The sequence below is a fragment of the Macaca nemestrina genome, chromosome 6 (genome assembly GCF_043159975.1).
Source record: "Macaca nemestrina isolate mMacNem1 chromosome 6, mMacNem.hap1, whole genome shotgun sequence".
In the NCBI taxonomy this organism is placed as follows: Eukaryota; Metazoa; Chordata; class Mammalia; order Primates; family Cercopithecidae; genus Macaca; species Macaca nemestrina.
In genome coordinates, this window is record NC_092130.1 from 135,208,917 (window position 1) to 135,230,855 (window position 21,939).

At 39.6% G+C, this 21,939-nt stretch overlaps 2 protein-coding genes across 2 annotated transcripts in view; both read left to right on the top strand.

Annotated features, from left to right (window-relative positions):
* LOC105487501 (hyperpolarization activated cyclic nucleotide gated potassium channel 1) overlaps positions 1 to 21,939 on the top strand; it is a 440,263-nt gene that overhangs the window by 41,038 nt on the left and 377,286 nt on the right. The window contains exon 2 of the mRNA XM_011750962.3: positions 20,242 to 20,665. Within this exon, the coding sequence (XP_011749264.1) occupies positions 20,242 to 20,665 (424 nt within the window). The remainder of the gene's footprint in view (positions 1 to 20,241; positions 20,666 to 21,939) is intronic.
* LOC105487500 (dnaJ homolog subfamily C member 8) lies at positions 3,221 to 4,393 on the top strand. The gene has a single exon (XM_011750961.3). It carries the CDS (start codon positions 3,253 to 3,255, stop codon positions 4,123 to 4,125), a length of 873 nt encoding a protein of 290 aa, XP_011749263.2. The 5' UTR covers positions 3,221 to 3,252; the 3' UTR covers positions 4,126 to 4,393.

Consider the following 21,939-nt stretch of genomic DNA (forward strand, 5'->3'; position numbering starts at 1 on the left):
GTTATGTTTTATTCACTAGTAATTTAAACTCTAAGCAAAAACAGCATGCTAGCTAAGGAAACAGTTTTACTTCAAATCCTCCTAAAGTATATTTTTATATTCCCGGTTTGCCACCCCCTCATTTTCACCTAAATAGATATTTTAGAGGCACCACTGCTTATCCTGGGATTAGATTTAACACATTCTAAGATTCATAGGCTACACAAGTTCAGTGGAAAGAGTACAATGACTGTGGCTCAGAGACCATGGGATTATGCTGGAGGAGTTGGTAAGCTCAGCTGGGCATACAGAATGTCAGGAAGAGAAGTTGAGGGGAGAGTATTGCGAGTACTTACAGGTAGCGGTTCTGCAGAATACATTTTAAAAAAGAGGTGTGACGGCTGAGTAAATACTCTAGCCTGTCTAAACCTCCTTGATCAGGTTGGGGATTTGTGAGAGAAAAGGTCAGAGAAATTAGAGAGATTGGGTAGAAATGTAAATTAAGACATTTACATCAATTTTAAATTGCCAAGAGTTTTGGCACAGTTTAATTCTCATAAACATATTCTATAGGTTGATATTTCTCTTTTAATCTTTTCTGTTATTATGTGACATCATATGGGTTTTGAAATAATCACTTTTGAGTTAGTAATCTGCAAACACAACAAAATTATTATTTTAAGAATTGCTATTTTTGATGCATATATAAAATCAGTTCTTGAGTCTTTACTTTTTTTTCCCAATTATCTCTCTGTTAGCAAAAAATGTCTGAGATTTTATTTCTTCACAAGTTTTCTATTTTTCTTGTTTGCTTTTTAAGCTGTTGAAGAAACCAGATGCACAGCCTGCCACTTAAATTACCCAAAGGTAGAAACCATACCTTCAAAAAGTGAACCAAAATGTGCAAATTACAAAAACTTTTTCAAGAACTTAGTAAATGTATAAATAATTTAAAAATTTCCTCTCAGTTACTGGCCTACATAAAAAAGGAAGTGCAACTTCTACCTACTAATGGGATTCTGTTATCTATTGAGCAACATCATATCATCTATATGTGTATTTTCTATTGACGCAAAAAAGATTTAATAAGTACCACTAAATGATGAAGGAAAGGATGAAAGAAGATAGGACAAAAACATTTCTTGTTATACCTATGCAGAAACATACATACATGAGTTCTTTGTGGGTAATGTAGTGAATTGGAGTGGATATTCATTTGATTCATTTGTAAGTGATGGAAAATTTCTCACTATTCTGACAGTTCTGCTTAAAGTATGCTGTAGGATTGGTGTGAATTGCTCAGAGAATTAAAGAAACTCAGTCTTTACTCCTTTAATATTCCATAGCAAATGTTGCTCTGCCCACACACCCTCGATATTTGTTACAGACCTGGAAACATATGCTCCTGTTAGAATCATTTTCTTCCTTGTCACATCACCCATTCTGCTCCATGAGATAATACACAGCTGCCAGTGGGTGAAAACCTCAATGCAGTATAATATCAAATAGCATCTTTAAACATACCGTTTTAGGGAAAAGAACATATACTTATTGTCATTAATGGCATTCTTATTTATCCCTGTAGGACACTAAATATGTAGAAATGAATAGTATTTAACTTCAAAAATTTGTTGTTAAAATAAGTAGATTTGATTATTTTAGAAAATCATTTTGAAGGAAAAAGATATTATGAAATTTATAATCATAAACAGAACTTAACACTTTTAAAATTGAGATTTTATTTGATCACATTCTTGGCTGTCTTTGATCATGAGCCTACATTTTAATTTGGAAAACAAAGACTTGAAAATATATTAGGAGCAAACATTTGGGATACCCTTGGATTTATTTTATATTATAACATCTAAAGCATTAGCTGAAAAAGTAAATATGCCACTAGACCTTTTAACTTTTCATGCAATTTAATCCCTTTATCTCTACCTTGTTTCTAGTTCTCTTGATATTCTTCCTGGCAACCTACGGACTAGCACTATGTTTACGGCTTGATGAATGTTTGTGGTGTTGTCATGTACACAGAAGACTTGACCGTTCTCCTTTGTGTCTTTTAGGACTGTTCTTTATAAAGCCTAACCTAGAACTTGTACTATTTTATAAGACATTATGGATTTGTTCTTGTTTTCTTGAGGATTAGGCCGTATCTAGTTCTCTTTGGAGGAATAGTGCCAAGCCTAGGAAGCAGCACATATTTGTTGACAAATTAATATTTGTGCCATGATAAATATGCAACCCCAGGAACTCCGTAGCAAATGCTGTCTTTAAATTTCTTTAATACCAGAACTTACTTAAAAGATGACCAATTGATTTTTGGAAACCCAGAGTACCTATGGTGTGCAATTTATGAACATGTCTTAAATTCTTTTTTAGTCATATTTAACTGCTTCATATTAGGCATATTTGGTCTTCATTTTTTGGGGGGTCCTTGAGGGAAGTATTTGCATATAGTATGTGTATGCATTTCTCACAGTACTTAGAACAATACCTGCTGTGTACATATTTTTTGAAATTATTATAATGTAACTATTTGGAGAGAGTATTTTTTTTTTTTTTTTTTTGAGACGGAGTCTTGCTCTGTCACCCAGGCTGGAGTGCAGTGGCCGGATCTCAGCTCACTGCAAGCTCCGCCTCCCGGGTTTACGCCATTCTCCTGCCTCAGCCTCCCGAGTAGCTGGGACTACAGGCGCCCGCCACCTCGCCCGGCTATTTTTTTGTATTTTTTAGTAGAGACGGGGTTTCACCGTGTTAGCCGGGATCGTCTCTCGATCTCCTGACCTCGTGATCCGCCCGTCTCGGCCTCCCAAAGTGCTGGGATTACAGGCTTGAGCCACCGCGCCCGGCCTGGAGAGAGTATTTGATACTACGTTTGACTCTTGCTTCCCAAGTGTTTTTTGTATTTAGAGCATCTGAACTGACTTTGCTCAATGCACTGGTGAGATATCTTTGTGGGCTAAGGCAGAAATAATTCAGAAATCCCTTTTGAAACATGAGATCTCCTAACTCCTCTGTTTAGAAGTTGTGTGCTACTATATGGGCATAAGGACAGGGGAGCTATCACTTTGAGCCTCTGGGAATGTAGGTAAACTCTCAGTGGCTTCTATATCAAAAGACATAGAGACCAAAGGCCAGACATTGAGCTGTACCTATAGCATCGTAGCCCATTCCCCTTCTCTTGTGAAAACAGTTACGTAAACTACCTGCTCAGATAGGTGACTGATAAGAATAGGTGGTGGGTCACGTGGTGGCTGGGCCGGGGAAATGGCAGCTTCAGGAGAGAGCGGGACTTCGGGCAGCGGAGGCAGCACGGAGGAAGCCTTTATGACCTTCTACAGTGAGGTGAAACAAATAGAGAAAAGAGACTCGGTTCTAACATCGAAAAATCAGATTGAAAGACTGACCCGTCCTGGTTCCTCTTACTTCAATTTGAACCCATTTGAGGTTCTTCAGATAGATCCTGAAGTTACAGATGAGGAAATAAAAAAGAGGTTTCGGCAGTTATCCATCTTGGTGCATCCTTGTCAGGATTTTTGTCAAAATCAAGATGATGCTGACAGAGCACAAAAAGCTTTTGAAGCTGTGGACAAAGCTTACAAGTTGCTACTGGATCAGGAGCAAAAGAAGAGGGTCCTGGATGTAATTCAGGCAGGAAAAGAATACGTGGAACACACTGTGAAAGAGCGAAAAAAACAGTTAAAGAAGGAAGGAAAACCTACAATTGTAGAGGAGGATGATTCTGAACTGTTCAAACAAGCTGTATATAAACAGACAATGAAACTCTTTGCTGAGCTGGAAATTAAAAGGAAAGAGAGAGAAGCCAAAGAGATGCATGAAAGGAAACGACAAAGGGAAGAAGAGATTGAAGCTCAAGAAAAAGCCAAACGGGAAAGAGAGTGGCAGAAAAACTTTGAGGAAAGTCGAGATGGTCGTATGGACAGCTGGCGAAACTTCCAAGCCAATACAAAGGGGAAGAAAGATAAGAAAAATCGGACCTTCCTGAGACCACCAAAAGTAAAAATGGAGCAGCGTGAATGGAGCAGCCAGGTCACAGGCACAGAACCTTCCCCCTGCTATCTCCCTTCCTGCTTCGAAGGACTCATTCTTTCCTCCCACTTCCACCCCAACATAGAGTAGAATTTGCTTTTTAGTCCATTTTGTTTTCAATACAATTTAATATTGATGAGAGTAATTATTTTGTACATTGAAATGAGGGGCTTGGTTTAAAAAAAGACCTTCCCCTCTCCCTGCCCCTAGAACAACCAGGATTGGAAGGTGCCACCATTGGTGCTGCCTTCTCTTCCCACAGCCTGTAACTCAGTGTTTTGTACTTCACTGAATTGTGATGGTTAGAAACTTCGTGGATAGTTTGTGGAAATCATCCGATTAAACATATTGCTTAAAATGGTGTTGCTGTGACTTCAGAGACAAGCCTGGAAGGGGCACCTTAGGAAGTCCCTTCGCTTCAGTTGCTCGCTTCTGGGTGTGCTCCCTTCGAAGGCCCAGATGAGACAGGGAACACTTGTGGGCACACAGAGCGGCATCTGATGCCCTGATGCCCTGCAGTGTTTGGCATGTGCCCCCGTCTACTGACCAATCAGTGTGGCATGAGGTCCACGCCACCCAAACCTTTCACTTTCCAAAGAGCTAGCCGTCCTCCACCCAGTACCATGTCCTAGCCTGTCTGCATTTGTTAGTGGTAATATTCTTTATTTATAATAAATTTTTATACCCCCCCCCAAAAAAAAAAAGAATAGGTGGTGGAAGTATTGTCATTGCTTCTCTACTAAGTGTACGATTTTTTAAAAGACTTCTCTTAAATTCTTAAATTATTTATCTGAATATGTTGGAAAGAGTGCAAGTACAGCAATTGGTCTTGGGTTCAAAATCAACTTGCATAATTTTCTGCTTACAAGAATTTAAGAAATATCCTTAATTAGATGGTTTTGATTTTCCTCTTTTCAAACTTAGACAAGGTTGCGTACCTCTTTGGTTCTTCGAGTATCAAACAAGACCATGTCTTTAAAGTGTCTATTAGCTAATAAATATTTTATTTATTAGTTGACACTTTATTTAATATTTAATACTTTATTTCCCTAATGCTGCCTCCTTAATATTCAGTAAGATAAATTGTTCTATCTTGAAATCAGGATCATTAACACATTCCAAAGCTTCCATAAAATATGGACATTTTAAAGACTGAAGGGCACAATTACGTGTTTGATTTTGTACTGTCCATCACACCTGCAAACTGGAAAAATAATCCCAATGATATGTATGGCATTGGCAGCTTACATATTAATAAAGAGGATAAAGATTCTTTGACATCTGTAGAGTAACAAGAAACACAGGGAGGTGACTTATATTATCAGCAAGAGGAAAAATAAACTGGATGATTTGAAAATATGCAATGTGGTGGGAGGATTACAATAGCAATGAGGGAAGAATCCATCGGAAATTAAAACTCCAAACTTGAATAAACTTTAACTTAGCCATGTAATTAGACAGAAAATAATTCAATCACTATTTTCTTTTCATAATTTCACAGTGGTTGGATGAAAGTATATCAGCAAATATAAAGCTGTGTGTCACAGTCATTCAGTTGACTGTGTGACTTTTGAATGAAGACATTCAAAATAAAATATCTTCAATATGTATGTCATGGGACTGTCTTATCAGTAAGATAACCAACTGTCAATATTATTTTTGTCCTTCTTTAGAAACAGCTAAAACATAGACCTCAGTTTACTGAATTGTATACAAGAGTGAATGGTACTTGAATACATTTTTGTTGAGAATGACATGACCACTGACAGTATTTTTGCTTTCCTTAGAGGAATAAATTGTTAAGACTTAGAAGCAGGAAATGAAATTTAAAAACCACTCAATTGTCCATCAAATGAAAATACTTAGAAATTAAGGAGTAGTTTTAGATTAAACTTCTTGAAGAGGTCTAAATTTAAACACCGGGAGCTATTTTATACATTATTTCCAAATAATTTAAATTAAGGATTTTTTAAATGGAAAATCTACATGACATTATAAAGACAGAATGCTGCAGGATAGATGTTCTTAATACCCAGGGAGTTCTGCTCCAGTCTGTATCCTTTAATAAAAGATATAGACTTACAGAAATATAATTCATGGGTTATATTTAGGGGGGAACAGATGTTTGGATTCTGCAAAGTGAAACTTGTGGCCTTCATTTGAAATGATTTTGAGTGATACAATGTAAGTCCTGTTGAGTGATATCTTTGTTCCTGTTGTCTAAAGCAAGAAGATTAAAACAGTTTAAAAACATGCATCATAATTCTACCATTTGAGGAGAAATAAAGGCTTATACCTGATTAATTTTGAAATCATCCAGAAGAACAAATGATCATATTTATTTTTAACTGGAATTGTGTAACGCTTTTATAAACCCGCATTAACACAGATACTAATTTGGAATTTGATCATTGGGAAATCAGCAGTATGTGTACCATTTGCTAGGCAATTTAAAGATGATTGGCATTTAATTTGGCTAGAAATAAGGCCTAAGCAGTATTTTTGGAGACTATTTATTAAGCAGTCTTTATCAAATTATTGTTGACATCATATTATGGCAGAGTATTCATTGTTCAGTAGTAGATGTGCTCAGATGCTGAAAATCACGTAGAGAAATTAGGATAGGCATTTGGGACAAGAGGAGATCAACTCCAACTGGGATGGAGATCAGTTGAAAGGGAGTTCTGTGAAGGAACTGGAATTTATTCGACTGTTGAAGTAATATCAGGCAATGTAGAGGTTGAGTTTGGGTTTAGGAAAAGGAAATCCCAGTTGTCATTTTGGGGTGGGGGATGGCAAAGATGATGACTCTGAAAAAGGGTCTTTTAAATTTAGCTTGGGACTTTGTATGTGAAAAAATGCAAGATACCGAATTGGGACATACCTAAGAGGATTTTAATGGTTACATTTCATTTTGTAAGCAATAGGAAATTCTAGTGGATATAAATAGGAGGCAATTTACTAGGGCAGATAGAAACAGGAAAATTACAAAACATAATGATATAAGAACTCCATCCAGGATGATGACAATGGGACAAAATGAAAAGCTGAATTTGAAAACTTGTATTAGGGGAGATATAGAGCTGGGCAGGTAATCAAATGCCAGAGCTGGGCAGAGAGAGGAGTCAGGGACAATTCTGAAGTTTTGTGCATAGTGGATGGATGAAAGAAAAAAAGCTATATTATAATGAACAGAAATAAAAATATCAGGTGAATTATTTCGAGACTAAAAGATTAATTAGTCTAAATTTAAGTCTAGTGGGATGACTGTTCTATTGGGAAATTTGGAAGCCACTAACTATACAATGCCTAACTTCATCATAGAGGTTAAAGCCAGTGATCGATTTGAAAACCATTTATATTAACATATTAGTTAAACATGTGCAAGTTGGTGAAGATGAAGGAGGGAGTGAATAGAAGGAAGAAGTTAAGTAGAATTGAGTCATGTAGAATGCCCGCATTGTTAATGTGTAGGAGTCAGATAAGAATTGAGAAAAATGAATTCATGCTAATACAGAAATATGAGTGAGGAATTATTATAATGTAGAATCATAGAAATCAAAAATTTGAGAGAGTTTCAAGTAGGAGAGGTGAGCAGCTATAGTTGTAAAATTCCACAAAGAAGAGTATGTGAAGCAATATAAGATTTTTAATATTGACAAAAGGTTAACACACAATAAAAAATACAGTTTCAGGAGAAGGGGGAAATAGACAAAACATGTTTACTTTTGCTTGGATTGGTACACAACTTAATACTTTCATAGGTTTTAAATTTCTATTTCATTAGCTTAATTTAATAAACCATTTTCATGAGTAACTAAAACAATGCACCACCCACACATCTCATGTTCTCATTGGATAAATTGCTAGTTTATTGGAAGGCATCTAAATGCCTTTAGATATAGTCTAACTTTTTTTATTCATAACTTAGGCTGAACTTTCCCTTAAATAGGATCATTTTGCAAGGGTTTACTATGTTAAGAAAGTGAGCATATTTCCATTCCAAATTGCCTATGTTTGAGTTGTCTGTATTTTTAAAATATATTTTCTTCCCTCCCTCCATGGATAATAAATCTGTCCTTGTGAGACATCAAGGCATTAGACCAAGTAGCAGACCTGGCCAATGAAACTTTTTTGCAAAGTTTCTAAATACCTATCTTTTACAAAATATCTATCCCAGTGTGAATCTTAGTATTAAGAGGACTGGGAAGAGGACCTTGCATTTAAGAGAAGGTACTTTATGCTAGTTTTCAAAACATGTGTACCCAATCATCAGGCTATTAGATTTTAAACATTGAATCAGTTTTAAATAAAATTTGGGACATTATTTTGAGGACTATTGTTGTTATAAAAATTAAATCCAGCTGGGTATTTATTTGCTTATTTATTTATGCAGATTGATAAATAAGTTGTTACAAACATGTGCTCAATTCATGTTTCATATTTATAAAATAATTGATATCAAGAGGCCATTCTTCTAAATACAATGGTCCAAACTGTTTTACTGCAGCTAATGATGTTTATTAATCTCTCAGAGTACCACTAATTTTCAAACCCATGACAGTTCACAGAAGCAGCACACTATGGCTGTATATCAGCCAAAGAAGTGCTATATTTCATGAGAAGTTATCAAAAGTGTTTATCTTTTGGGAATTCTATTTCTTTCTTTTAGAAGTGAATCTTAAGTGTGAGTTGATGGGACAGGTTTATGACATCATTTGACTTTGACTTTGTAGATAAAATAGGAGCGTCTGTAAATCTGGTACCATGTCAGGAAATTAACTGGAAATCTTTTTATTAGATTCTGCTTAATGACAAATATTTATTTCTTCACAGAGAAGGGAGAAAAGAATTTTTCATTCAATATTTAGAGAGAATATTGTAAATACAAGCACCTTTAGTAGTAGTAAAATATGGCGATTATTTAAATCTCATTAAAGCTTTAGGTTAGAAATGTCTGACATCAGGCTGTTTCAAGTAGAGCAGATAACGTAAGCAACTGGGGCTGGGGAACCTTAAGAAGAGTGGGAAGTTCTTGTTAGGAAAAAGGAGGAGTTCTCCTTATCACAAGCCTTAGAGGGCTACATGTGGGTAGAGAAAAAAATGTATGACTGAATTTGAAATTCTTCTTGATTTAATATCATGGACTAATCTTTACAATGCCACTTTCTCTCTTCTAAAAATCTGTAGGGAGTGTATCACGCTACATAAAAAATAAGTGGCCTATGAAAATTATTTTATTAGTAGTTAATAATTATACTTATTAGTGATAATATATTATTTAGCTTGTTTTGTATATTTCCAATAAAAAAGGTAAAATAGTTACCTAGATTATGACTTTGCTGTACTTATCATTAGTTTTCCAGTGAGTGTCCTCTCTGCTTTGCTGGTATTTCAGAGAAAGGAAGTTTCTACATAACAGTTTCTTTCTCCACTCCCTTCAGTTGATGGGGATTTATTATAAGGAAGGAGAAATAAGTAAAGAGTCGTATCATTGTTGATGTCAGGCTTTGCGGAGAACTGGCACCTTATTCAGGATACCACAGAGATTCCAGTGTAAGATAGAGCTCTGAAGCTATCATTTTTGGGTCATGGCTTCTCTTCATACAGGTTCTATATGCTACACTTTGCATACACTATTTCTTGTAGTCCTCACACAGAGTAACTCTAAGGGTAGTAGACAAAATGGAAGTTTATGGTGTTATGCCCAGACTGTTTGTTCCCCAAAGAAGACCACCAGAGTCCAGAGTCAAAGCCAAGCGGCAAGGATCTTTACTACAAGTTCGAACTTGGTCCCTCCTTTACACAGTATACAAGAGGGCCCTGAACAATGCGAGCGTTTGCTTTTTATAGCCCGAAAGTTGTAGGGGAACAAAGAAATTCTTTTGGCTCCTGCGCTTTCAGTAACCTTGAACGGCTGTCCCCTTATCGGAGACTTTCCAGGTGGTGTTTATACTGGGCTCAGGGAGTTTGAGAGATATATGGTGGTGGGATGGGAGGATGGGATGTGTTTGTGCTAGGCTCAGGGAGTTTTGAGCCCGGGGCTGAGGAATGTGCCCAGCTCCTTTCATTTTTTTCTTCTCTTCAGGTATCTTTAGAGCCAATCTTGGGTCTTATAAGTCTGATTCTGTTTCAGCGTTTATAGGTTGGTATTGGGCTCTGAGGACCATGAGTTGTACAGTGTCAAATCTTTCTTTAACAAATTGTAAAATTCTGTTAACAACACAAGGTCCTACGGTAAGCAGAAATAGTAGACTTAGCAGGGGTCCAAGGAAGGGGGCTAATAGAGAAAACATAGAGGAATTCCACCATTGGTCTGCAGCTGAAGCAAACTGCCGTGTTTTTACTTCAGTGCTTAACTTGCGTAACTGTTGGACCCGGTCCTCTACAAGTCCTGATTCATTTATGTAGAAACAACAGTCTTCTTTTAGAAATATACATGTACTACCTTTTTCTGCAGTGAGTAGGTCTAGGGCTCTCCGGTTCTGCAAGGTTACCTGAGCTAGGGACGTGAGCTGCTGCTGAAGGGAGGCAAGGGACTCAGCCGACTCCTCCATAGCAACGGCAAATTGTTGTTATAACTTGTCACTTTCTATGAGGGTGTGACCTAGGGTTCCCCCCGCCAGTCCGGCCGCAATGAAGGATGCGGTGAGGGAGATTCCTGCAATGAGGGGGAGAAATATGGCTCGTGCAGGTCTTGGTCTAGGGTCTGGGTGAATAACAGCACTAGTCCAGTTACCGGTATACCTTAGGAACTCGCCAGCAGTTAGTAGAGTCAACCGGAGAACTAATGTGACAGGGAGACACAGTAGGTTATTAACAGAGGGACTAGGTAGGTTCTTAGATAAGGTTCCGTTACACCAGAAGAATATGCCTGATGGAGCCCTTAAGGTGATATTAGGGGGCGTTGCAGTGATGCTGCAGAGGCTGGAATTGGTTTCTGAGAAACAGTAGGGAAACTTTTCCTGACTGGGGTTTAGGTATAGGGGCACGTTCAGGATAGGAGCATACGAGAGGTTTCGGAGGTTGTTAGCTTGGGCAAAGGTAGAGGATCCCCATGGCGGAGGGACAGCGGTTAGCGGTGGACACCCTAGAGTGGTGCACAGAAAGCAGCCAGACAGGCTATTTGAAAACCAGTAAAATTTAGTAGAATTGGGCTGTTGCACCTGAGGAAGGGCAATCAGCACTGGCCAATAATTTTCCGGGCTTATGAGGTTGCCCAGGGTGGGTTCGGTTTTCATAAAGCCAGAATCTCCAGACAAAGGGATTATGAGCTAGTTTTGTGATTTCTCCAGCGGCCACTAGGGCGACTAACATTAGGGTTAGACTACCTAACTGCATGTTTGCAGTGAGCTATGCTGCCGGTGCAGGGTGAGTTTTAAGGGGTTGTTCCTAGCTCTGTCCACAGTCCACTTGTCCGGTGCTTTAGCCGCTGCCGTGATTGGTCCCAGAAGATCAGAGGTTGGGTCAACTGGCTTGACGTGGGTGTAGTGGATCCACGATGCGATGCCTTTTATCTTTAGGGCGGTGGGTGTGGTTAGGAGTACCTGGAGTGGTCCTTTCCACCTGGGTTTTAGGGTCTCTTGTCGGTGTCGCTTGACCAGGACCCAGTCTCCCGGCTGGTACGGATGGGGTGTCGGCGGGGGACCGGTCTCATATAGTTCCTTCAGCTTGGGTCAGATTTCTTGATGAATTTTCTGCAAGGCTGGGGAGGATATCTTCCAGGATTTTCTTTGCTACAACTTGAGCAGTTTCTTTCTTGGTGGGGAATGCTTCAGTCCACCCTGTAAAAGTATCTCAGTTCTGAAGTCACTGCCGCTCCAGCGTACCTCTGGCCCTGATGCATGAAGCTGCTCCTATCAGTGAACCAGACGAGGTCGGCGTCAGGAAGTGGGCGATCCTGCAGGTCTTCTTGAACTCCGTGCACCTGAGCTAGTATCTCGGTGCAGTCGTGGAGTGGGGCGTCCAGGTCCGGGTTGGGCAGCAGCGAGGCAGGGTTTAAGGTCGTTGGGGGCAGGAAAGTTATCCCAGGTCTTCATGGAGGGCTTCATCAAACAGGGTAGGAGAGTTTTTGAATCCTTGTGGCAGTCTGGTCTATGTCAGTTGGCCACTTATGCCCTTATCAGGGTTATTTTACTCGAAGGCGAAGAGCTTTTGGCTCTGAGGGGCTAAAGGCAAACTGAAGAAAGCATCTTTTAAATCTAAAACAGTGTACCATTGATGTTTAGGGTTTAGGGTACTCAGGAGGGTATATGGGTTAGGCACAGTTGGATGTATGTCCACAACCTTCTTATTGATTTTTCTTAAGTCTTGTACAGGTCTGTATTCTTCACTATTAGGTTTTCGTACTGGCAACAATGGAGTATTCCAGGGTGAGTGACATGAGCGGAGGACCCCTTGGTCAAGGAGCCGGCAGATATGCGGGGCAATTCCTTTCTTGGCCTCTAGGGGCATCAGGTATTGGCGTACCCGCACGGGGTCTGCCCCAGGTTTAAGTTTAACAAATAAAGCAGGACGGTGTTTTGCTAGTCTTAAGCCCCCCGTTTCCGCCCAAGCTTCTGGATATTGCTGGAGCCAGGTTGCTATGTCCTGGTCAGGGGCCGTTTGCTCCTGGTGGAGCCGGTACTTATCTTCTAGGGTTATAGTTAGGACGGACACGGGTTGATTGTGGGAGTTGGTCACGATGGGCCCCTTAGGGAGGAAATGGATCTGTGCTCCCGTATTGACCAAGAACTGGACCGGGGACCCCTCCACTTGCAAAGTTACCTTAGGTTCGGGGAGGGGATCCGAACCCCGTCTTCCCTAGTCTTCATTTTGAGTGACTAGTACGGGTGTAGACCTAGGGGGTCCCTGTCCTCGTTGTTTCTTTTTGGGGCAGTCTCTTACCCAGTGGCCAGCCTCTTTGCAATAGGCACATTGGTCTTTTTTTTTTTCAGATTATCATGCCTTGGGGGGCCGCCTGGGTTGGGTGTACTCTGGCTGTAGATGCTCTTTCTGTACTACTGCTGCCAGGACCTTGGTCATTTTTTCAGTGGCCTTAAATTGCCTTTCTTCTGGAGTATCTCTGTTATTGTAAACCCGCTGGGCTATCTGAAGGAGGTCCTGAATCCGCTTTCCTTCCAAGTCTTCTAATTTTTGGAGTTTTCTTTTAATATCTGGGGCTGCCTGATTTACGAATGACATTACAACAGCTGTCTGACTTTCTGGAGCCTCTGGATCTATGGGGGTGTACTGTCTAAAAGCTTCTATTAATCTTTCTAAGTAGGTGGCTGGGCTCTCTGTCTTTTCTTGCCGAATAGAATATATTTTAGCCAAATTAGTGGGCTTGCGAGCAGCTGCCCGGAGACCTGCCATTAGAGTCTGCCGATAAAGGTGTAGCCGTCCTCTACCTTCTGCCGTGTTGTAGTCCTACGCCGGCCTGGTCAGAGGAAAGGTCGCGTTTATGAGGTCAGGGTTAGCAGTCGGTTGACCGTCATCCCCCGGGACCAGCTTTCTAGCTTCTACCTGTATTCTCTCTCGTTCCTCCGTGGTAAACAAGATTCGGAGGAGCTGCTGACAATCGTCCCAAGTGGGCTGGTGGGTGAACATGACACTATCCAGTAAAGCCAGTAGATCTTTGGGGTTGTCTGAAAAGTGAGCACTCTGAGTTTTCCAGTTATACAGATTACTGGTGGAGAATGGCCAGTACTGGAGCCTGGGGATTCCTGTGTCATCTGGGGGTCCTATTTCCCGGAGGGGTAAAGCCACCGTGGAGTCAGGCGGCTGGGGGGGGGGCTAGTCCACGAAGTACGCCTTTGTGTCCGCCCCGCTGGCCCCTCAAAGTTACTTTCCCTTTCAGCAGGCCCGTGAGTGCCGGCTGCCTCCCCTCTGCCTGCTCTCCCCTGCTCTTTCATTCGCGCGCGCTCTCTTTCTCTCTGTCATCCCGTGTCCTTTCTCCTTCACACTCAGTCTTTTTTTCTTTCTGTCTCTCTCTCTGACTCTCCACGTCTGCCGTTTCCTCCCCTTTCTCTTTCCGATTTCCCTTCTTATTTTCTCCCTCTCCCGTCTCTTATGGTCTTTCTCTCACTTATTTTTTCCCTCTCCCCAGTCTCACTTTCTGTGTCTCTTTTTGTAAAGGAATGTGGGTTAGAATCCCTGTAAAGGAAATTTGCGCCGGAAGCCGGGAGCCCGGGGACCGGGGCCGGGAACGCGGCGTCGGAAGCCGGGAGCCCGGGGACCGGGGCCACGAGCACGGCGCCGGAAGCGCACGCCGGAAGCCGGGAGCCCGGGGACCGGGCCGGGAGCGCGGCGCCGGAAGCCGGGAGCCCGGGGACCGGGGCAATTCAGACAGCGAGCGCGCACCCGGGGACCGGGGCAATTCAGACAGCGAGCGCGCACCCGGGGACCGGGGCAATTCAGACTGCGAGCGCGCACCCGGGGACCGGGGCAATTCAGACAGCGAGCGCGCACCCGGGGACCGGGGCAATTCAGACAGCGAGCGCGCACCCGGGGACCGGGGCAATTTAGACCGCGAGCGTGCACCCGGGGACTGGGGCAATTCAGACAGCGAGCGCGCACCCGGGGACCGGGGTCAGATTCAGCTGTTGCCCGGATCGCGAACGCGCTCCGGCAACTCAGATCGCAATTTAAATCAGAAGAGAGCCAGGGGACGTCTCCCACTGGTCTCCACTGGCTGTCCTATAGCGCGTCCGCCAGGACTGTGCCAGCTTCAGTTTCAGACCTCGCGAGTCACAGATTCAGATTCAGAACAGACACTCAGACACAGACAGACAAACGGAGACGAGCCAGCTCACCTATCAGTAGATCGATCTTAGCAGATCCGTTGACCAGGGGTCTGGTGGGCTTGGGGAATCCCGGACGGGCCCCCAGATGTTATGCCCAGACTGTTTGTTCCCCAAAGAAGACCACCAGAGTCCAGAGTCAAAGCCAAGCGGCAAGGATCTTTACTACAAGTTCGAACTTGGTCCCTCCTTTACACAGTATACAAGAGGGCCCTGAACAATGCGAGCGTTTGCTTTTTATAGCCCGAAAGTTGTAGGGGAACAAAGAAATTCTTTTGGCTCCTGCGCTTTCAGTAACCTTGAACGGCTGTCCCCTTATCGGAGACTTTCCAGGTGGTGTTTATACTGGGCTCAGGGAGTTTGAGAGATATATGGTGGTGGGATGGGAGGATGGGATGTGTTTGTGCTAGGCTCAGGGAGTTTTGAGCCCGGGGCTGAGGAATGTGCCCAGCTCCTTTCAATGGCAACTAAGTATCTTGCTCCAAATCATCCAGTTCGTGAAGCTAGGATTTTAACTCTGGTCTGCCCTCAAAGTCCATCCAAGTTCTTTTACAAATATCTGGGACAGGATGAACATGTAGGGGACTACGTGCTCACAAACCAGACGTTCCCGGTAAGTCCTGCTCTTGCAAACGAAGCAGGGTGTTCCCGATAAGTCCTGCTCTTGCAAATGAAGCAGGGCGTTCCTTCCCTGCAAACAGGGAGGACAAAGGAGCCAGCTGCAAACAGCAGACCCTGGGGGCTTGTTTATGTGTTAACATCTTGAAAATCCAGAAAGTCAGGGAAAGGTCAGAAAAACAAATGTGTCTTGTGACTTGGCAACATTCCACAAATGACTGTATAAAATAAAGGAGAGTGCGCCATTCGGGACGGCCGCCATGTTTGTCTTGTCTTGTGTTGTCTTGTGTGTTCATTCCTTTGTTTAGGAAACACGCAGACCCCAACAGAACAGAAGTAGATAGATTATATGATATGTAAAATTGTCTCAAATACACAGCTCTTTTTTTTTTTTTTAGATATCTAACCTAAGAGCATATTTCTAACCTGTTTCCTATTTTATTTATTTTAATGTATTCTGTTGTAAAAATGAAAATCCTCAATAAGTAAAATCCAGATCTATATGCAGGACAAATTAAGAAATCATTGTTTACTTTGTTAATGGCTCTTTGGCTTATTATAAAAGGTTTTCTTTAAATATCCCCCATTAAAGTGTATGTTTTCATTAAAAATCCAATTAATAAATATTCTTAATTTGCTGTCTTAGATGCTATCTGTCTTATAGCAGAAAATAAATAGAAGAGAAGAAACAGTTTTGAATTTTAAATAACTTAAATCAGTAATGATGGAAAAAACACATACAAATAAAAAATAAATTAGGAAGCATGTTGAAAATATATGCTGCTCTGGAGGTTGTAAAAAAAAAAACTAACAAATGAGGGGAAAGAAGGATGAATAAAAAAAGCACATGTGATTTTTAGGGCAGTGAAACTACTCATATGTATACATGTCACTATGTATTTGCCCAAACCATAGAATGTACACCAACAGTGAATCCTAACATAAACTGTGGGCTCTGGGTGATAATAAGGTATCAGTGTAAGTTCATCATTTGTAACAATTTTTTTTATGGTGGGGGATGTTGATATTGGGATGTCTAGGGGCAGGGGCTATATGAGAAATCTCTGTACACTCAGCTCAAGTTTTCCATGAACCTAAAACTATTCTGAAAATAAAGTCTACTAAAACAAAATAATAATAATAAAAAAACTCACAAAAAATCTAAGAAACTCATTGCCAGAATGGGATTTGAGGGAGAAGTAGAATGCTGTTAGGTAGAAAGATAGCTGGGATGGAAGTAATCATATCTCCTGTATGTGTACCCAGATAGGCATGAGGGCAAAGTATGAGCAAGTGCCCTCTTGCCTGAGATATGGGATGTTTGTCCTCAATTTTTAAAAGAGGGGGCTGGAAAGGCAGGAGGAGGTGATATCACGGAGTGCTTTGACAAACAGACAAAGTTGTTTTCATTTAATTGAGAGAGTCATTGCTGTTTGTTGACCTAGCAAATTGATTGTTAGGTAAGTTGCTTCAGGAGTGGTGAGACTTGATTAGAAAGAATAGACAGGAGACTCATGAGGAATTTTAAGTGAAAGGTGGCTCTGCCCAGACCTGAGAAATAATAATGGGAATGGAAGGAGGTGAGAGATAGGAACGATGATATGGTAATAAAATGTGCAATACATAGAAACTGAGAGTTAAGGAAAAGAAGGAGCTTGGGTATCTCAGACAAATTTTGAGAGTAAAGAGCTAGAAAGAAAGACTCATGGGCAATTAGGTAAGAGATTTTCATGAAGTCAATTTTTAAGAACCCATTTTTTGTTTTAAAGAAGGTATATTGATTGCACTTCCAGAACAGGTGATGATTGTAATTTTTTTGTTACCTAAGGAATGAATCCATGCTAACTAAAGACAATATTATGTAAGCATATAAAAGCACCTGTGGTTTTGTCTGCAAAATAGAGTCAATGTTACTTTAAAACGATATTATAGGGTTTAACCTACTGGTATTGAGATATCTGATGGCTTCAGACTATATTAAGTATTGCTAGCAAAAAGCTATAGTGTGGTAAGCATTATTACTGTAATGAAGAATGAATGGTGCTTTCTTTTCATCTCTATTGCTCTGAAGGATGAGATATTAGTTTTCCTTCAAAAAAAAAAAAGGCTTCTATCTTAATCACAGAAATGCAAAGATGTCTGTAGAAATGAGTATTTTTCATTAGATTGCTGGGTGCTTCCCACAAAATTGAATTTTTTATGGTAAGTGAGGAAGGGTAAATGGGTACTGACTAGGCCACTGGCATTGTTTGTTACAATTATATGCCAGGCTCTGGGATTAGCATATATCGTTTCATTTAATCTGTAAAACCCTGTATATTTGGTTCTATCATAATCTTCATTGAACAGATTAGAAAATGTAAAATAAAAGAATTTAATTGACTTGTCTCTAAATAAAATAGCTGGTAAGACTTTCTGAATGACGACAGCTGCAGTGGGAATCGTAAAGTGCAAATGGATGAATACAACATACATTTAGGTGTGAGAACTAAACAGCCTTGGTGATCGATTGGATATGGGTTTGAGTAGATTTAGGGCCAGGAGTTATTTAGGATGGCTCCATGGTTTCTGGCTTGCAAATCACATATAGAGTTGTTCCATTCCCTGAGATAGGGTATATGTGAGGAATATATGTGGGAGAGGAGATTATGAGTTTGAGCTTAGGCATGCTGTTTGAGATGAGTGTGAGATATGCCAGGAAAGAGATTTAACAGGCTGCTGATTATGAGGATTAGGAGGCTTAGAAGATAGGAATGGATTGACGATAAAGCTTTTGGGGTCATCAGTTACAAATTAATTATTAAAGGCATGGATGGGTGTATAATATTTCTCAAGGACAATGTGTAGAATAGAAGATAAAATGGCTATATGTGACACCCAGGGGAACAACGGCCTTGAAGGGGAGGGCAAAGAGAGAAACTTACAGAAGGGACTTGATAGGAGTGCCCAGAAGTGAAAAATCCTCAGGATACACACAGTTTCATTTTAGAGTTTAGTGATGCTATTTCTTTGTGAAATAGCTGTTACAAGATTGCTCCTCCTCTGCATCTCTCCTCTGTCCTTATTGTGTTGAATGGTACATTTTGCATTTCCATTGTGAGAAGACGATACAAAACCATTTCGTTTAAACTGCCAGTGCATGTTGTATGACTGACATGGGTATTTGTATACTTGTTTCAAAAATTATAGGCAAGTTTTGGCAGAAATATTGGTGAAATCTTCAAAATGACAAACGCTTATCCTTTACAACATCCTGAGGCTGGAGACAGGGGAGATAGGGCCTATTATAGTTTTTTCTTCAACTACAACTTTTATTTCAGGAGTCATTCATAATTACAGATGATAGTAACTTTGAAAGGTGTATACACATGTATACCTCACCAAAATGTAACTCAAATACTCTAAGTAGGAGTATTCATGTAAAACAAAAGTATCTTGGTGAACAGACATTTTTTTATCATGGAAGTTTATATTGTTTACACAAAACTGCTCAAATAACATACCTATGACTAGGAAAAAATAACTTATGTTTCTGGAGACATTTCATGATTATACAGTTGTGTTAGCTTTTTTTTTTTTCATTTTTACAAGTATACACTGTAACAACTATAAATATTTGATTAACAGGAGTGTCAACAGACTGAAAGAACCCTTATAAAAATAACACTATAGTTATGCCAGATGAATTTAGTTGAGCTATATAAACCAGGAATGAAGTTCTCTCTCAATTTTAATATTTTTCTCAATTTTAATTTTAATATTAAAATTTAAATTTTAAATTTTCTGGTTTTTCTCTCAATTTTAATATTCTTATCTCAAAAGAATATTTCAAAAGGTACCTAGTAGTCATAGGCATGTTCAGAATTAAATTAGAAATGTTAAAGATTTTTTTTTAGCTGGGCATGGTGGCATGCCTGTAATGCCAGCTACTCGGGAGGCTGAAGCAGAAGGAGAATCACTTGAACTCGGGAGGTGGAGGTTTGAGTGAGCTGAGATCATGCCATTGCACTCCAGCCTGGGCAACAGGAGTGAAACTGTGTTTCAAAAACAAACAAACAAACAAACAAAAAAAGAATTTTTTTGGAAAAGTAGTGACAATATATTTAAAGTAGTTGTTCAATAAAGTAGTAATAAAAACGCAAATTTTATGTAGATTCTAGTTTCAAATATGGAGTAGAACCTGTTCAGTTCTTAGCATCAGACCAAAATTAGTTTTCTTATTTCAAGCAAAAGAAGAATAAAGCATAAAATATTTGGAGTACTGCAAAACTCCAGGGTATTCTAGATTCCATGGCAAACCTAATCTGTATTCCTTGAGATAAATTTGCAGTACTAAAATTTTTAGAGTATCCTATTTATTTCTTTTTTTTTTTTTTTCTAATCTATGATTGGTAAATTGACCATCTAAAATAATTCAAAACATCTTCAAAGAGCCTTCCCAAAGGCTTTCTTACATATCTTCTAATCTTATACTTCTTTGTAGTTTCTGTCTATATTTTGTATTAATTATAAGGCAGGTTGCTTTTTTGCCTTTTTACTAAATAAATATGTTCTTGATTTTATTTGTATAATTCTTCATATCACATAATTTTTAGAATTTCATAATCATAATGCCTTGGTTTAAGAATATATTAATTTTACTTAGATTTAAACATATAGCCATTTAAGGAATTATTTTTTTTTAAATAAAACCATTTCTTTGTTCTTTTACTTGTTGATCTCACTATATGTCAGCAATAATTTTTCATGGGGGGGATAGGCTCGTTGTTTTCTACATCTTAAAATCTGATTTTTTTATTTGTTGTAGGTTTTATTGGGATTTAATAATGCTTATAATGATGGTTGGAAATCTAGTCATCATACCAGTTGGAATCACATTCTTTACAGAGCAAACAACAACACCATGGATTATTTTCAATGTGGCATCAGATACAGTTTTCCTACTGGACCTGATCATGAATTTTAGGACTGGAACTGTCAACGAAGACAGTTCTGAAATCATCCTGGACCCCAAAGTGATCAAGATGAATTATTTAAAAAGCTGGTTTGTGGTTGACTTCATCTCATCCATCCCAGTGGATTATATCTTTCTTATTGTAGAAAAAGGAATGGATTCAGAAGTTTACAAGACAGCCAGGGCACTTCGCATTGTGAGGTTTACAAAAATTCTCAGTCTCTTGCGTTTATTACGACTTTCAAGGTTAATTAGATACATACATCAGTGGGAAGAGGTAAGATTCATCTTTTTCTTTTTTAAAATCTATATCAGAAAATTGTTAATTATGGCTGTTTTACAATGAACAATTACTGTGCTATGCGTAATGAGTTTTATGAAATTCAAGTAGAAAAATGTATTTGACTCCTCTTTTCCATGCATAAGTGATATATTGTATTCATAAAATACATGATCAAATAATGGATTTGAATGAACTAAAAAAATAGCGATCATTTTATGCCAATTTATTATATTTTAAAATAAATACACTTTAATCAACAATTATTATCCTGATCAATACAACCCCTCTCCCACTTTGGTTTTTTTAAAACCAAATATAAATACATCAAGTACCATCTTTTTTTTTTTTTTTGAGACGAAGTCTCGCTCTGTCGCCCAGGCTGGATCTCGGCTCACTGCAAGCTCCGCCGCCGCCCGGGTTCACACCATTCTCCTGCCTCAGCCTCCAGAGAAGCTGGGACTACAGGCGCCCGCCACCACACCTGGCTAATTTTTTTTTTTTTTTTTTTTTTGTATTTTTAGTAGAGATGGGGTTTCACCATGTTTGCCAGGATGGTCTCGATCTCCTGACCTCGTGATCCGCCCACCTCCTCCTCCCAAAGTGCGGGGATTACAGGCGTGAGCCACCGCGCCCGGCCTGGTACCGTCTTTGATAAAGATGTGTAGGGTCTGATTGCTAATCTGGCACATCATTAGCTCTATGAGATAGTGTGGTTTTTGTCTCCTCTAATTTTGAAGTTTCATTGATTTCATGCTGGGGTAAAAGAGATTGTTTCTTTATTTCCAAGTTATATATATAATGGCTTTGATTTTAGCGTATTAATTTTGCTCATTGTTATACCTTGCCTATAGTAACTTATTATAATTTCTCCCTATTAGTTCATTTCATAATACTAAAAAAGAACATATTCAAGAGGGACGTTAGTACATAGAAAACACAAAGAGTATAGTGAATAAATGGAGTGAATCTGACCAATCATGGCCCATATTTTGCTGAATAGGGCATATGTTGTTGTTAGACAGTGGGTGAGACCTGAGAGGACTCAGCCGACTGGAATTTCCAAAGATCTGACTTAAACCATCATCAAGAAAAGGAGTTTATATCCCTGTCTTCAAAGTATGCATATTAACCATTTTGACTTCCTTTTCTTCCTAAGTCTTTTTCTATTAATTATAACCTGAATTTTATTGTCTGCATAAACATAAGAGTCCAAAAGACTTACAGAATACCTAAACCAACACTAATGAGAGTCATATGAAGTCATATAC

Bases quoted from the DNA above. Each gene is read 5' to 3' on its own strand.
- LOC105487500 (XM_011750961.3), top strand. From the start codon at position 3,253: ATGGCAGCTTCAGGAGAGAGCGGGACTTCGGGCAGCGGAGGCAGCACG.